The sequence below is a fragment of the Mixophyes fleayi genome, chromosome 4 (assembly GCF_038048845.1).
Source record: "Mixophyes fleayi isolate aMixFle1 chromosome 4, aMixFle1.hap1, whole genome shotgun sequence".
NCBI lineage: Eukaryota > Metazoa > Chordata > Amphibia > Anura > Limnodynastidae > Mixophyes > Mixophyes fleayi.
Window position 1 is genome coordinate 39,123,287 of NC_134405.1, and position 17,907 is coordinate 39,141,193.

The 17,907-nt window shown below is 45.1% G+C and overlaps 1 protein-coding gene across 1 annotated transcript; it reads left to right on the top strand.

The window, feature by feature from the left end:
• Window positions 1-1,088: 1,088 nt before the first annotated feature.
• TRMT1 (tRNA methyltransferase 1) lies at window positions 1,089-17,907 on the top strand. The gene is given in 18 exon segments (XM_075206627.1): window positions 1,089-1,107; window positions 2,372-2,563; window positions 3,764-3,782; window positions 3,784-3,820; window positions 3,936-4,075; window positions 5,669-5,856; window positions 6,452-6,567; window positions 7,644-7,756; window positions 7,887-8,035; window positions 8,148-8,231; window positions 9,048-9,117; window positions 9,250-9,384; window positions 9,599-9,681; window positions 9,756-9,864; window positions 12,975-13,051; window positions 13,485-13,604; window positions 16,047-16,158; window positions 17,587-17,907. Coding segments are annotated over 17 exon segments (1,788 nt in total). The 5' UTR covers window positions 1,089-1,107; window positions 2,372-2,435; the 3' UTR covers window positions 17,695-17,907.

Sequence of the window (17,907 nt, forward strand, 5' to 3'; positions counted from 1 at the left end):
GTTCCCTGGAAGTCAGTGAGATGGAGGAGAACCACAGCGCCCATGTGGGAACTATGGATGGAATTCTCAGAACCATTTAAATGAGGTTTAAGTCGTACTCCTTTTATGGCCTTAAAGTTCAGCTGGTATTGTTCTCACCAGCTGCCCTTGTGATGAGAAAAGGTCCTGTCTGGGCTAAAGCTGATTTTTGATACCCTATTTATTTTCCATTTTCTATATCTTACTAGTCTGGCATTTCCCTATAGCCATTTGACGGTATTATGGCTTTAAGTATGTTTTCTCTATGGAAAAATATTAAAATAAATAATACATTTAAAAAAAACAACCCAGAAACTATACAGTACATTTTGTCAGTATCATAAAAAGATTGTTGAAAAACATCTAATAATAAAAATATTGACTGTGGCGGAGAATCATGTATAAATAGTCACTATATACATGCATCTGCTCTACTAAAAACAACTGGTATAAAACTCATTTATACCAACTTTACTTGTATCATGTACTAATCTCTTTATAGTAATCCATATATGCAAATGAACAAATCAGGTGATTATGCTGCAAATTCAAATGAACACTAAATACTGTACATCTAAAAAACTATTTTGACTAATATATAGATTATATAATAAAACAGGAGCTAAAGGTTTGTGATCCTTACCTTGCACCTCACCAATTAGAAGAGATGTAGGAAATACATCACTGCTAAACAGAATAGAATATGCACATAGCAATGTTAATACAACTAATAATAAAATAATCACTATTATGTCATGAAATAAACGGTTCAAACCTATTTTGCACTTCTATTTGTATGCTGTCCTTCATGTTTGTGTTTACTGCCATGGTGAGATTGTGACTCTACAGTGCTGGTATTAAGCTGCTGGGGAACCACTAGACCCAGCATGCTTTGCCAGCCCACAGTCCTGCCATGGTGTGCTGGGACTTGTAGTTCCCCAGCAGCTGGAGGCTTACAGGCTGCAGACAGTCTGAGTGGGGCAGGTTCTTCATCCTCGTCGCTCTGATTGGACGCGGTGCGTCACGTGGCTCGCGGCTCATGGTGTGGCAAGATGGCGGCGTCCTTGTGAGCATGCCGAAGTGAGATCAGTAAGTGAGGAGGCGGTGTGGTGAGGGTGACAGGCTGGGGGAGGCGGAAAGGGGGATGGTGATAATGATGATGTATCAATACTGGGAGACCACTGTGATTATACCTGACCAGGCATGGGGAATTAAAGGGAGTTAGAAGGATGTTTGTATTTCTTTTGATGTGGGGGTGTGGGATGAGGTGGTGAGAGGGGTGTGAAACGGGTACGAATAAGAGGAATGGAGGGGGGGGGGGGGAATTAGAGGGGTGTGTGATAAGATGAATGAGGGGGGTTTAGAGGGGTGGAGATGAGAGTGTTGTGGGGATTAGAGGGGTGTGGATAAGAGGAATGAGGGGGGATGAGAGTGTTGTGGGGATTAGAGGGGTTTGGATAAGAGGAATGAGGGGGGATGAGAGTGTTGTGGGAATTAGAGGGGTTTGGATAAGTGGAATGAGGGGGGGGGGGTGAGTTGCGGGGATTAGAGGGGTTTGGATAAGTGGAATGAGGGGGGAGATGAGTGTTGTGGGGATTAGAGGGGTTTGGATAAGCAGAATTAGGGGGGGATGAGTTGTGGAGATTAGAGGGGTGTGGAGAAGCAGAATTAGGGGGGGATGAGTTGTGGGAATTAGAGGGGTGTGGATAAGCGGAATGAGGGGAGGATGAGTGTTGTGGGGATTAGAGGGGTGTGGATAAGCGGAATGAGGGGAGGATGAGTGTTGTGGGGATTAGAGGGGTGTGGATAAGCGGAATGAGGTGGGGGTGAGAGTGTTGTCGGGATTAGAGTAGTGTAGATAAGAGGAATGAGGGGGGATTTGAGGGGTGTGGATAAGTGTATTGAGGGGAGATTAGAGGTTTGGGCATATGAGGAATGAGGGGGGGGGGAGAGTGTTCTGGGGGATATGAGAGGAATGGAGGGGGGTGGGAATGTTATGGGATGAGGGGTGTGGTTAAGAGGAACGAGGGGGGTCTAGAGGGATGGGGATAAGAGTAATGAGGGGTGTATGAGAGTGTTATAGGTTGATTACAGAGGTGTGTGTTAACGTGATGTGGATAAGAGGAATGAGGGGGAATTAGAAGAGTGATGTGGGTTGATGGTGCAGGTAAAATATGTGAATGGAGATTAAATATATGGGTGTGGGGATGATTGTGATAATTGTACACCTCGTAACATTAACTTATGACATGTTGTTATTCATAGAAAACTTTATATAGGTTATAGAGGCTGAAATGTCTCTCTGTGATGATCTACATCCCCAGGTACATCTGATGTCTCCCCTCATTCCTAGGCTTCAATACACTGCTCTGTTCTCCAGACTTAAATATCTGACCAGGATTCTGCGTGCACACAGAATGGAGGGTCCTGCAGCATCTCAGGAATTGGGGGAAACCGTTATCACAGAGGGGAAAGCCAGTGTCATCTATCCCAGTGCCAACCAAGTGTTTTACAATCCGGTGCAGGAGTTCAACAGAGACCTGACGTAAGGTTCTAATGTACACTAGTTCATTACAGGGAGAGCCACTAAGAGAAGTGATTCTGTCCTACAGAGCTTGCACTCTAATATGATTAGACAGACAAGACCGATAAAGGGAATGGAGTTATCACTGGCTGAAGGGAATCCTGCCTGGGAATATTTGAGGGACATGAAGAAAGGACTGGCAGAAGAATTACACATGATTATCTATCTAGTTTTACTCAAGAGGTTGATTTGATAGTTTAAGGCTTGGTCCGCTGTCAAGCCCAGCAGTGGCAGAACTATATGGGTGTGGCCCGCTATGGTGCACAGATGTGATAGGGGCCTGCTAGTGGGCCAGTACTTGAATGTGAAGGCTCTCTGTAATTTGTTAGTGTAGGTCAGTGGTTCCCAAACTTTTTGAGTTCGTGGCACCCTTGAGAGTCTCCATACTTTTTTCAAGGCACCCTCCAACAAAATAATTATGTATAAATAAGTATTTGAATAAAAATAACATAATAAGTATTTAGTTCAGGACAGAAATGCTTAGTAAATTGTTTGCAAAAATATTATACATAATCCACGGAAAAAGAATATTGTTATATTTTTTTCAATTATATTTCTGTCAAAGAATAATTTACAGCTAATATTAAGAGGAATAAGATCAAACAAAATAAATCAACATGTAACAAAAATCATTACACTGTGCCCCTCCACCTTTACACTGTGCCCCTCCACCTTTATACTGTGCCCCTTCATCCCCACGCGCTGTCTGCCCCCTCTTCATCCCCACGCGCTGTCTGCCCCCTCTTCATCCCCACGCGCTGTCTGCCCCCTCTTCATCCCCACGCGCTGTCTGCCCCCTCTCATCCCACGCGCTGTCTGCCCTCCTGGGAGCCGCTGGTGTAGGGGTTAAACTACTTCAATTAGAACCTCTGCACTTTCATCTTTCTCCGCCCCCGAGTGTCACAGGCTCTCAGCTACTTTCCTCCAGACCAACCCAACCAACCGTCACAGCACCATCTTTCTCCCTTATTTTCCAGGTAATTGACTGGACCACTTTTAAATTCTTCCATCCTGCCACTTGCTAACAATCAACTCCCCTGAGGTGGTGTTATCAATCCCCTCAACTATGGGGCTTAACCTAATAGGAGTTACATATTTGTCACATAGTGCGAGGGTCATGGGTAACTCCATTTTGTTTCATTACTCTGTTTCCTTCCACAGTTGCGCTGTGGTCACAGAATTTTGCTCGCATGCAGCTCGCAGAGAAAGGCATTGACGGTGAGCATCTGGTCTCAGTAATGTTGTAGCACACACATTATGTTCTCTATAGGGTTCCACCTTCGGTGGTTCCTGTGCTGAAGATGTGAAACTGTTTATTTTATGTCTTCTGCAGTCGTGGTGCCCGGAGAGAGAGAGGAGCAGAAGGTGGTGGTGAATCTGTCGGACAATGGAGATGACGGCATCAAACCTCTTCCAGAAAGTAACCCAACGCTTCCAGACAGACGCACAGTTACTGTAGGAGAGATCTGCCCTGTGAGTTCGTACTAAATCCGCTTTCAGTTGTAGGAGCTGCAGAATGTACCCCATTTCAGATAATGATGTCTATACTATTGTAATGTTTGATTTCTAAGCAGTGTCTGTTGAAGTGGATCCTTTAGCAGCATGCATTATGTAGAGGGGATTGATGGAAGCATACTGCCAAAAACATTCCTCTCAGACTCCCTGAATGTGTAGGATTCCATTATGCTAAACGTCTCAATGCTCTGTGGCTCTTCACTGCTGTCACCCAGATCTATATAAACATCGCTTCTAGTCGAATCGGAGAGCTGATGAATAGTGGCTCCAAAAACATACTAGTAGGCTAATTGGCTGCTATCAAATTGACCCTAGTCTCTCTCTCTCTCACTCTCTGTCTGTGTGTGTGTGTGTCTGTGTGTGTATGTTAGGGAATTTAGACTGTAAGCCCCAATGGGGCAGGGACTGATGTGAGTGAGTTCTCTGTACAGCGCTGCGGAATTAGTGGCGCTATATAAATAAATGATGATGATAGTGGCTTGTGTGATTAATAAGCTGGTTACACAGTCTCAAGCCTTCTGGCCCAGATGTGGAGGGAGTTTGTTTTTAGAAAGTTAATGTCATAATCAATTTAATAAAAACAAAGAAATTGTCCCAGGTCATGTTAAAGTAACCTCTGCACACCTATGGGCTCTACATACCATATAGAAACTATTACCTTCTCCTATAAAAAAAATAGTCATCCGCAAAACAGATTAAAACCCTCTAGTTGCCAGTGTGTGAAAAGCAGACTGTAGAAATATATACGGGGGGTAAGCAGTTTTTGTGGAGACCTTGTGCTGTGCTTCGCCTATAAGGGGACAGCTTTAATCTAAACTACCCAGTTTCCTGTCCTAACAAGGACTTGTCTTAGTGCTGCTTCTTTTCCCGTATTCATTAAACAGATGCACGTTACCATTCAATAGCTAATTAAAGTGGCGGACATTTTTTGTGTTTCCTAATCAAAGTTTGTTCTAAAAGTAGTTGCCAACAACATTCATCATCATCATTTATTTATTTATATAGCGCCACTAATTTTGCAGCGCTGTACAGAGAACTCGGTCACATCAGTCCCTGCCCCATTGGGGCTTACAGTCTAACTTCCCTAACATACACACGCACACAGACTAGGGTCAATTTTTTAGCAGCCAAGACTATAGCTTTACTGGGATCCTTTCCAGGCTGTTTCTGAATGATCCACCTTTATCAAGTTTCATCTACGTACTGTGCGATCTGTCTTCAGAGGGGAATGGAGCAGAGGCGGATACTGAAAGAGAGATGATGACCAGAACGGATGATGGCGCATGGTTTTGGGAGGGCGGAGAGATAGCGTGTGTGTGTGCTTTTTCTCCCATGTTATATGTCTTTCCTCTGAACAAGGGATACGCTACAGGCTTCTGGAAAGATGGCCGCGTTCACATAGCCTTAAAGGGAAAGTGATGTAATAGAAACGCTTCAATTCGTTGTCTGTGGTTCTAAATCTTGTTTTGCTGTGTGTGTCTTCCCTCCAATCCCACCCTGTTACCCATCTCCCCCTCTCTGTATAACTCTTCCACAATGTCTCTCTATCAGGAAGGCCTGCGTGTACTAGAAGGCCTGGCTGCCTCGGGTTTACGTTCCATTCGCTTTGCCCGCGAGGTGCCCGGGCTACACAGCATTATTGCCAATGACTTCTCGTCCAGCGCGGTGGAGCTGATCAAAAGAAACATACAGTTCAATGGGGTGGAGCACTTGGTCACTGCCAGCTACAGTGATGCCAGGTGAGGTTCTGAACTGCCATGGGTACCTCGGGGCTGGGTGTACAGTCTGGCACTAGGTAACAAAAACAAGCAACCTAATAATCTGTATATGGAAATTGTCTGTCCACCATGATGTCTTTTTATTTATCTGTGGCAGCTTTCTATGCTAGGAGGGCAGCCTCAAACTACATAAGCAGAGTGCAGTAACTCAGAGGTCTGCAGAATTGCTGTGCAGAAATGCACTGTGTGGATTGAGGGACAAACACACCGTGGCAGACTGGGTGATGTCACAGCAGCTCAAATTACAGCATTCTCAGTTTTTCGACCCCTATTCCAAATTTAATTTGGTGATGTCGCTAATTGTTTGTGCGAATGTGCCTGTTTATACCTAGGGGCGCTTCTGATTGGGTGACTTGGAGAATCGGGGCGTTCCATGCTCTGTGCGGGCTGGCACATGAGTAATATCCATAAGAAGGCATAAATACCCTAGCAGCTGGTGACATCACTGAGGCACGGGGCTTAGATTCCCCATAGAAATGAATGTGGGTTACAGTAATCTTGCCCCTTCGAGTACTTGTGAGCAAGGCTGATTCCCTCCCTGTTTCTGTATCTGTAGAGTGCTGATGTACAACAGGATGGGGATAAAAGATCGCTTTGATGTCATCGACTTGGATCCGTATGGAAGCCCGTCCATGTTTCTGGACGCAGCGGTGCAGAGTGTGTGTGACGGAGGTAAGTGACTTTGTGGCGGCCTCCCCTGGACGGTCTGTGCATGCACAGCTCATTGTAAGCTGTGTGTGCCCGCTCTGACATTTAAAATCGGACACAAACAACAAATGACACCTCAGTAGTGCAGGGCTGCGTAATAGACCTGACATCTGTTTTATTGCTAAAAGAAGAATAAGTTCTCTGCAGGTAAACCTATTGTGCATGGTTCCCAGTGTTTCAATGCTATAATACTGCCGTCTATAGCCCATACTATAGCGGCTGGCTGGTATTACATAGGCTTTAGTACAGTGCTTCTGGGTAAATTGAGACAAGCAAGTTACAGTGTGGCTGTAGGAGCATTAATTTTAAGTTCAATCAGGAACACAAGCAAATAGCTGAGAAATACAGAGGAGGAGAAAATCTTACAAAGGAAACGTGTTGGAAGGAGCAAAGGTCCATTTTGTGTCGAAAATACAACTGGTCCAACATGAATGTGGTCCAAAAGAAAACCCTTTAAAAGCATTGTTAGAAATGCAATGGGCAGGGCAATGTCTCAAACCCAACTTTTTGTGCCTAGGGAAATTTTAAAGTGTACACATCACCTGCACATATTGGAGACCGCAATACCTCACTGAGGCATGAGGCACTTAGTGCCGCAGTGATGTCACTAGTTGATAATGATTATTAGGCTACATTCTCTTGAATATTGTTTTGGCACACAAAACGGCTGCCTCCACTGTGTGTAGGTGAGAACTGAATTGGCTCGGCAATTGCCGAAGATGAAGTATCCACCCTCCTGTGGGTGGGGCATAACCCCTAGACAGAAAATGATAACTGGAAGACTTTTTTTGTTGTTGTTTTTCTTCTATTTTAAACAAGCATTATCAATTTGTAAAGGAAAGGTCTGCTGTATCAAAAATTACCGTTTGAAGTCATTTTGTAGATTTGGGATGGATATTAACAGAAATATGGCAGTGTGTGGAGAGATCTGTATGATTTCCTGAGTAAACCAGAGCTGTTGTCTGCAGCTCTGTGCTAATATTATTCATACATGCTACTGTCTCTGGATACAAAGAATTTGAGCCATCTTTCCTCTGCAGGGCTGCTTTGTGTCACCTGTACTGACATGGCCGTGCTCGCGGGAAACAACGGGGAAACGTGTTATAGCAAATATGGAGCCATGTCCTTGAAGTCCAAATTCTGCCATGAAATGGTGAGTGGTGCCTGTGTTGCTCTAGTGCTCGTTTTGTGGCAGGAGGTATGTAAAGGATGCACCCCTCAGGAATGAGAGAACCATCTTGCACGGTCTCCTCTGCCAGCGCGTGATTCTGTCTCTTCCGCAGGCGCTGCGCATCCTCTTGCACAGCTTGGATCTGCACTCCAGTTGTTATCAGCGTTACATCGTTCCGCTGCTCAGCATCTCCGCCGACTTCTACATTCGTGTGTTTGTACGAGTCTTCACCGGACAGGCCAAGGTGAAGATGTCTGCCAGGTGAGCACCCCTCAGCGTTTACATCAATACATGCAGCCTTCCGATGTACACACTGATAAAACGTTCCTCGCCATCTCCCCCCCCCCCCCCCCCCCCCCGTATATCTCCGTAGTAAGCAGGCCATGGTGTACAACTGTGTAGGGTGCGGAACGTACCATCTGCAGCGCATGGGTAGAGCTGTTGCCCACGGAAACAAGTGAGTAACCTCAATGTAAACAGTCCTAGTTGTCAGGGATCTGGAGAGGGGATTAGTGTGTGACATATCTCTAAGCAGACTGCAAACCTTGTGTCCTCTATTCCCAGAGTGCTCTAAAAAGGACTGGTCACTTTTCATTTAAAACATTTTCCCATAATGCCCCTGCACACATCGCTATGCTCGCCATATGCGACGCACGGTTCCTCCGCCTCACCAGGGTTTCTTGTATTAAGGGAACATTATACCGATTTGTGAAGCCTTTCCTATATAATAAGCCACGAGTATTCCCATTACGAAGAGTTGTTGTCTTCTGCAGTTATATTTTATTAACCCCAAGCGAGTCTTCTCTCATGTGTCGCAGAATGTGGCCACTAGGGGCAGTGTGCCATTGGCTGATACTTAATTTTGCAGTTATGGTAATAAATACACATATGCAGATAAATTATAATGCTCTCATTTACATAACTATTATAAAGAAAGTAAAAAATATCTTTTTTTTTTTGTACTCCCAATATAGAATATATATTCCCTATAACTATGAGTGTCCAAGTGGACAAACCAGAGTTTTCTGTTGAAACTACAAATCCCAGCATGCCTTGCCACCTATCTGCTGGTTATCTACTGGCAAAGCATGCTGGGACTTGTAGTTTCACAACACCTCGAGAGCCGCAGGTTGCCTACCCCTGTGTTAGGAATTCCTTTTTGGTTTTTTTTCAATGACAAAGGGGGAAGTTTTGTAGAATTTATTATAAAATGACACCTTTAGGGTTATAAACTGTTGGGGGTGCAGTTAACAACTCTCCTCTCTATACACAGTATGAAGTACTCGGCCGGGACCGGCCCACCTGTGGGAATGAGCTGTGAATTCTGTCAGCAGAAACACCAGGTACTAAACACCAGCCACGTCACTGAGGCACGAAGCACAAAATGGCTGCCAGCGAGGTGACCCAGTGATACCGTGACCCTGTACTGATACCGTTCCTCACTTCCGCCCCCGTGTGTGGACATGTTGTTTCAGGTGGGTGGTCCGGTCTGGGCAGAACCTCTCCATGACTCCGCTTTTGTACAGAGAGTCCTGTCCGCTTCAGAGCGAAATCCAAAGAGATTCAAGACAACGGATAGGATAGAAGGAATGCTGAGCATGGTGACGGAGGTGAGTGCGCCTTCGCCAGGGTGACTGTCGCCCCCTGGTGACATAAAAGGATACAGGTGTAGAAGCTGACTCCGCTGGTTGCTGGTCTCCGTTTACTTTGGATCCTGACGCACACATAAAATCCTGATTTTTATTTTATGTCCATGTGGCAGCCTAACACTTTGCTCATAGTGGGTTTAATATCTGTTTTAATCATTTTCTTGTCCCCTGCCAGGAGTTGGATATCCCGTTATATTACACAATGGACAATCTGAGCAGCACCATTCGATGTAATACCCCCTCGCTGCTCCAGTTCAGGTGAGCTTCATAGATGTCAGTATGTAACACTCCACGTATGTGTACAGCAGGGACTAAGCCCTCTCCTGTTCCAGGTCCGCCCTGCTGCATGCTGGGTACAAGGTCTCTCTGTCGCACGCTTGTCAGAACGCCGTAAAGACAGACGCTCCCGCTTCCGTCATCTGGGATATAATGAGATGCTGGGTGAGTGCTGTCCCAGTACGTGTGTGACATCAGCTGTGTGTCTGTTATACACTGTAGTGCTGCAGCCAGAGATTGATGCTAAGGTGTACCTGCACAAAGTGGAGGCAGCCGTTGTGTGGGTATACTCTCTATGCCTCCGTATATAGCCAATCAACTTGCTGCAAAGCAGTGACATCACTGGGGCATGGTGAAGACAGCCATTTTGTACTTCGTGCCTCAGTGATTTCGCTGGTTTTCAGTCAGAAACGGCTGCCTGCATTGTGTGTAGAAACTGATTACACTTAAGGTTGGAAGATTGTACAGTATGTCTAAGCAGCTATAATGTAATACTATAAATTGCAATATATTAATGGAGTGCCAAGAATTTGTCAGTTTTACCTTGGTTCATTTCTCATTCATTCTGTATGGGTGACACTGCCTACCATGGTCTATAGAGGGCGCTGTGCTGGGAGTAAGGCACTACTGCATCTAAAGATTTGTCTGGCCTCCCCCTCTATACGGGTGAATGGGGTGGGTGAATTTATTTTTCCTACTCTTCCCTTGTAAGCATCAGGCTCACCCCCAGATCCAAATTTTAGGAGATTCCGATTCGTAACACTCCTCTCAGGAAGAAGGTGAGAGCCAAGGGTCCTCAAACTATGAGGATCTGACTGGATGGGAGGATGAATCTAATAGTAGACAGGGGGTTGAGGATTTGGTTTTAGCGGTCATACAGACCCTTGATATTAAGGATGTGGAACTAGGGACTCCCGCTGTTTTCCTGTGGAAAAGGAAAAAGAAGCAAACCATTTCTTTTCCTTCCTCCCTGCCGTTATCTGGACTCTTGGGTGAGGTTTGGCAGATAGGTTTCAAGTTCCAAAAAGGTTCCAGTTCAACGACTTTTTTCCAGTTCAAGAAAAAAGTCAAAACTTTGCCCACATGGAGCTCACCAAAGGGGTAAGCAGGCTTGTGCGGGTAGACATCCTGGTTCCAAGCACCTTAAAAAAACAAAAAACAAAAAAAACAATCTGCATGACTGGTCCCCTCCCCAACCAAAAAGCTTCATGGTGGGGATCTGTCTCCTGCTCTTCTGGAACCAGTGGATTCGCTCTTCAGACACGTGGTTGGGAGGCAGAGTGGAAAGAGGTCACACCTCGGATTTCTTGGCGTCGCCTCCAAAGCTTTTCTTTTCCACTCCTCTTCCAACAGACAGACAGAGCCAAGCCCTACAAGGGGCCATCCAGTCTCTGTTGTCATCGGGAGTGATTGTTCCAGTCTCAAAATACAGGAGGCTTTGGGTTACTGATCAAACCTATTTCTTGTACAGAAACCAGATTTGTCTTCCTGGCCCATCCTAAAAGTCCCTAAACTTACACTTGAGGGTGGACAAATTGCATGACGGAGTCCGTATGTTCAGTGATCACTTCCATGGGCATAAAGGATGCGTATCTCCACATTAAAAATATTGGAAGGACAACACTGGGTGATAAATTCTCAAAAGTCTAGTCAGGCCCCAAAACATGACTTTTGTAGGTCGCCTCTCCGACACCAAGTGTTAGTATTTTCACTAGGGGAGATGATTCGGAATGTTTAAAAACAAGTGGAGGATTTATTGTCCATGGGCCAGGTCACAATCCTCCATTACATGAAGCTGATGGGAGGATGGTTTCTTGCTTTGAAGCTGTGCAGGTTGATCACTTCCACTCCCAGACATTCCAGAACGAGATTCTAGCCGGGTGGTCAAGGTCCAGTTCTCAATTGGCAGCACAGTTTTTCAATCTGTGGACGCAGACCCGCCGCTCCTTCTGTGGTGGTTGAGTAAGAAGGATCGTAACCACGGGTGGCACCCTGCAGCGATGGGCAGTGTCACACTGGACATCCGTCTTCTGGGGCTTTGGTCCCGAGAGGACGCATGGCTACCCATAAAAGGTCCTCAAGCTGGTCAAATCATCTTGAGGAACAGACCCATCCAAATTCAGTCTTACAGCACCGCCACTGTGGCGTATAAACCACCAAGGGGGCACTAAAAGTTCTCTATTGATGGAGGCACCACAGGTCACACGGCTAGAATTGACGACATAGCGGTTGAGGACATGATTCTTTGTGCTAAGGGTCCATCTGAAAAGGTCCTCATCAGGACCGTGATCAAGGTCATGAACCAGCCTTCTAAAAGTCCACAGAGTGTAGAAAACTTACATAGGTTGGCATGAAAATAAAGGTGTTCCTATTTCTTCCTTTCGATAGGTTTGCTTCTTGTCCTCACAGGATGGCTTGGATGGGGGGTTGAGGTTAGCCTAATTCAAAGTCCAGATGTTGGTGTTATCCATGATGTTTAGGGCCTTGTGGATTTATGCGGACCAATCAATCTCTTTGCACAGAACAGATACCCTCCTTGTTCTGTAAGACTAACACAAAAGAGGATGGCCGGCAATGAGAGGCATTTGTCAGGTCGATTAAGGCTTCCGTTGTCAGACTTATATCTCAGATGGAACTCCAGGTACCACTTACTCTACCAGATGGGTGAGCGCCAGCTAGGCATCGCGGCATGGAGCCTCAGTTGAACACTTGTGGGGGGGAGCAACCTGGTCCTCCATCCACACCTTTACCAGATTCTACAGGTTCAAAGTCTTTGTTTCAAAAGTTTTGCAAACAGCAGCAGTATCTGAGTGTACCCACCCCTCAGGGCAACTTTGGTACGATACCACGGTAAGCATTGTCCCCTCAACTGGAATGGATGATAAAAGTGCATTTGTGTACTTGTCGTAAAGTCCATTTCTCTGAATCCATTTGCGGAACACTGCGATCACTCTTCATTCTGTTCAGTTGTGTGGTTCTTGTTTGATTGTTATTTCAGTTCTATACTTGGGGCTTTGTTAATTAACAAAACTGAAGGGTCTCATACAGGGGGGCAGAGAGGGGGAGAAGCAGGCCCGACAAGTCTTTAGTTGTAGTAGTGCCTTACTCCCAGTACAGCGCCCTCTATACCCCATGGTAAGCAGTGTCCCTCAAATGGCTTTTTACGGTAAGTATAAAAATATTGTTTTTAGCATGACCATAAAGATAAGTGTTTAATACTATTTGTATAAAGGGGTTTTACATTCACATATCTAAACAAATATGGTCTGCTACAGGAAAAACAGAATCCTGTGAAAAGGGAAAAATTATCCGTGACCAGCCCAGCGTATCATATCCTCAGCACCGAACCCAGGTAGGTATATAATATAGTGTATCTGTGTATTATATAGCTCCTTTCTATTACATTATACACAGTACAGACACCTCTGGGGGGAGATCCCAGTAATATCTGTGTATTATACAGCTCCTCTCTATTACATTATACACAGTACAGACACCTCTGGGGGGAGATCCCAGTAATATCTGTGTATTATACATCTCCTCTCTATTACATTATACACAGTACAGACACCTCTGGAGGAGATCCCAGTAATATCTGTGTATTATACAGCTCCTCTCTATTACATTATACACAGTACAGACATCTCTGGGGGAGATCCCAGTAATATCTGTGTATTATACATCTCCTCTCTATTACATTATACACAGTACAGACACCTGTGGGGGAGATCCAGTAATATCTGTGTATTACACATCTCTATAACGCAGTTGTTTTCTATGTGCAGGATTCAGGCAAATTTTGACATTCGAGAAGATGCAAATCCAAAGTCACGGAAATTGGGGTTAAAGAGGTTTCAGGAAAATCCAGAGGCCAACTGGGGCCCTAAAGCACGAGCGAAGTCCGGGTAATTAGAGTTTTCGTGACTATTAATGGAAGTGTCATCTCCTTGTAGCATGTGATAAATTTGATGCTGGTCAAATAGATGAGGATCCACACAGTGCATTTATAAAGCGCAAGCAGGCACGCCTATCAGTCACTCTCTGTCTGCTTAGTTACACAAGCACTTTCTTCCTAACAGGGCAACCTGCTGCACAGGAGTGGATGTGTTTGTAATATTTAATATCAAATACTGGCTTAACTGTCTCTTTAAATACTTATTTATATCTGTAGTAACTTCCACTATTGGGAATATCTACTTTACATAGTGAAATAAATAAAGTAAAATTCTTTCACTAACTGCACATCACATAATTAGATGAATTCCAAACATTTTCTGCTTCCTTGTCCTTGAGAACATTAAATCTAACCATTGTCTTTGCAGGGTGAGAGGTATCTACCAAGTTGTACTGTAGCAATTAGAGAAAGGAAGAAGATCTCTGACCTGAGATGTGTATCTAGAATGTCACACAGGAGCTTTTCTCCGCATTTAGAGCAGCCTGTAAATCGCTCCAAACCGAGTCATTCACTACACCCAGTAAGACGGAGGATCGCTCGAGTAAAAAGTGCTTAATAAAAACACATACCATAGTTCCGAAGTATGAAAGCATATATAGCATTGAATATCGTAGGGTATGAAAACTTATTGACAATAAGATGCAGCACAATATTATGGCATTAGGATGTATCCAGCTAATTCAGACATATTAGTGCAAGGGGGGGAAGCAATAGACCAGAGTAGCATCTATGACACTCGCGGTGTCATAGATGCAGAATGGAGGAGAGAGATGGGAGAATGGAGGGAGTAGCCCCAAGTCTCGTCGCAGGGGGGGGGGGGGGGGGACGGGACGACGACAAACTTTGGGTCAAAGTCGGCAGCCCACGGCGACCAAACTTTGAAGAATTTCGGGACGGGCAAGTAAATCGCTCATGTCCAACAGCTTCATTAACCAGGCCCATCCTGAGCCATCTTTACTCTTGCAACAGTGACCTTGGCCACAGCAAAAAGGTTAAGGATGTATCTGGTTGCCCTCCTTTCCAACAGCAAATAGACTCCTAAACCAAATGCACAAGTCTTGGGAAACAACAATGGAATATCAATACCTGTGTGTTTTATTCATACCACCACCCGTGACCAGAAGCTTCTACCCACAGGGCACCTCCACAGCAGATACCAAAATGTAGCAGAAACACCTCCACATTTTGGGCAATTAGAATTGGATCAAGCAGCCTGTGCAGAGAATAATACACTATGTAGGATATATAACTCAACTCGTCTATACCTGCTACTGGAGGTGGCCCTCCTTGCCAGTCAAGGGCCCCAAACCAAGATCCCACCCATGTTGCAACCGATCTAAATTGTCAGAAGCGTGAAGAGAGAGCATGTAAGCCTACAATATAGAGATGGTTGTAGTTGCTCCCACCTGTCTAAGGAGCGAACAGAAAGGGTCCGGGCTGAAATTGACCCGAGTACTGATAAACTGTGCCAACAAAGCTGTAGGCAAGTATAAAATAGACCATTCGGTAGAGGGAATTCCAGTTACAATTGGGCAAAGGATTTAAGAGTACTATTAGAATACAATTTTCCTAGGGAGCTGATGTAATTTATAAAGTTCAGGGAGAGTATTGTTAGCCCATATCAGGGTCCAACCCCATCGGTTCCAGGGTCTCCTTTATCGTGTTCCAAATTATCAGAGCCTGCCTGAGCAATGGTGGGATCGTTCTCGTAGCTCAGTTGGGGGTGTATGGGTGGTCTATCAAATCCTGTACACCCTATAAGAAAGCCCCCTCAGGTCAGCTGTCAGTGAGGCCCCCCAATTCACCCTTTGTGCTGTGCCCGCTGCGCAGAAAAGTAGTAGTTCCCCCCCCAAAAAAAAAAAAAAAATAGGGAAGGGCCAGGTCTCCCAAAGCACGGGAGTGATGTGATCTTTGCCTGCTCTTCCCTCCAGACCCGAGGACATCTGTTGATTTGGGAGAAGTACCACCTCTGAAGATAAATGGGGGAATGGTGCAATGGGTATAAGTTTTGGTTGGAGAACCATTTTAAATTAAATCGACCATCCCCGACATGGACAGGGGCAGCTTCGTCCATGTAGAGATCTTAGCCCAGAGACACAGAATACAATTTAGACTTGTAAGTTGCTCACTGCATACTGCTATATGAGCCTGTTATATTAATATATTTACCCCCTGGTGGTGTCTTAACATGCGGGTTCTTCAACACCCGCAAGTTCAGCGTCTTCGGCTGCCTTGTAAACGAAAACTTCCCTTTACAATGCAGAGCCGATTTAAATACATTTACCCCCAGATTTCATTTAAATGCTAGATTAAGATGTGAGATTTTTCTTTCATTGTGTTCAGATCTTGGTTTCTCCCATTTTAGAGAAATTTCCCTCTTCTTTCCCTGCAGGGGGGGGATTTCCACTACACTCGAAGTGAGGCGAAAACAGCACCAGAACAAAAGAAAAGCAGCTACTGATGACGGGAATTATAAACACTTCCCTTGTAAGAAATTCAGACAGGTTAGTGGCAAGTTCTTCCTCCTCTCTCTCAGCAGATTCTGGCTTCCAGTGCTGGTTCTGTTATGTGTGTGTAAGACACATGCACTGACATTTGTTCTTGGACCAATCACAAGCTGCAATCAAGACATTGACGCTTGCAATTGGTCGGACCAAACACACCCCCTCCTCTGCCGACATTTTTAAATAGCAAACAAAATAGACCTGCCAGTCTTGTATTACCCAACCAGCAGCAGCCCAGGAAAAATGTCTGTGTGTAGCAGACCCGGGGGTTGGCACACCTTAGTAAACTCTTGCTCAGGTTATAATGCAGCTTTAAAGCCTATGTACACACTGACATTAAAATTCTATATTCACATTAAATGGCTGTGAAACTAAATATCATTGTACTAAATGAGATCATACATGTGCATGTTTAACCTGTATGTTGCTGCGGTAGGTTTTATGTTTGCTCCTTTTCAACCCATCAGAACTGCGTCAATGCAGTCGAAACCATCCATATCAATGGAAGCAGATTGTAAGCACTCGGATATGTGGTCCTAACCGTTTCCACGTGCGTTAGGCTTGAACAAGACAACTTCCTGTATTGTGACAGATGTGGGTTTAGAATGCATTGTATATACAGCCATATAGAGGAAAGTTTTAGAACTCTGCCAGGCCAGTGGTAGGGGCTGCTGAGACTTGTAGTCTCCCTTATCCCTGCTGTTGATCATTCCCCTTTCATCTTAGAACGGTTGTCCCGGCAATAATCAGTAAAACCAATCAGCAATCTTGGATCCCTCCACATTCTGACAGACAGCGCCCGCTCCCCCCATTCTGGTGACTAATACCAAGCCTATGCGGGCAGCGGATAAACAAAACGGAGCCCCGTCTGGTGAATAGGAGACATATGCAGTGACAAGTGTCTAAGTAACTAGTCAGTACCAGTCTGGGCCCTGGCTGCCACCCACTGCTAGGGGGCAGTGCCATCACCAACATCTAGCAGACAGCTGTGGTGGCCCTTATGTTAGTAGGAACTCAGTGTCCATAAAGCTTGCTGCTTATGGAGTGAACTGTGAGCTCTGCTCTTCCCACTAGCAGAACAGGTCCCCAGCTGTATAGACCTTGGGAGCACTAGGTCCCCAATGTAGTTCCCAGTGATTGTCACTATATAACCTGCTAGTTCCTCCAATGTAAAATCACTACTTGCAGCTGTCTTCTGCGAGATCATAAAGCCACCTTCTGTTTGCTATAGCAACTGGATGTCTCTTTAATTGTCTTACATTCTAGCTCCAGCCTGACCAATGCTTTGTCAGTAGATAACTAGCCGATAGCTGGCAGGGCATGCTGGGACTTGTAGTTTCACAACACCTGGAGAGCCACAGGTTGGCCAGGCCTGTTCTAGATAATCTATAACTATCCCCCATACACTGACTTCTATTTCTTCCACAGGGCTCCTGCGACTTGGGAGACAGCTGCCGCTACTCTCACTCACTCTCAGACTCAGAAGTGATGCCGCAGGAAGACCCCCATCCAGACACCGATGACACCACTTCCTGATGGCGCTCTCTTCTCATTCAGCTCTTATGTGCTCGGGGATCTTGCAGCTGTAGCTGAACCTTAAGCCGAGGGACGGCAGACTGCTTTTTTTTTTCTACTAAAGCCTTATGTATAGACTTGTCTGTGTGTCAGACATATTTATCCAATAGCATTGGAGGGACATTTTTTAATTCCCTCTGGACTTTCCCTATAAATAAAATTCTATTTGAGTTA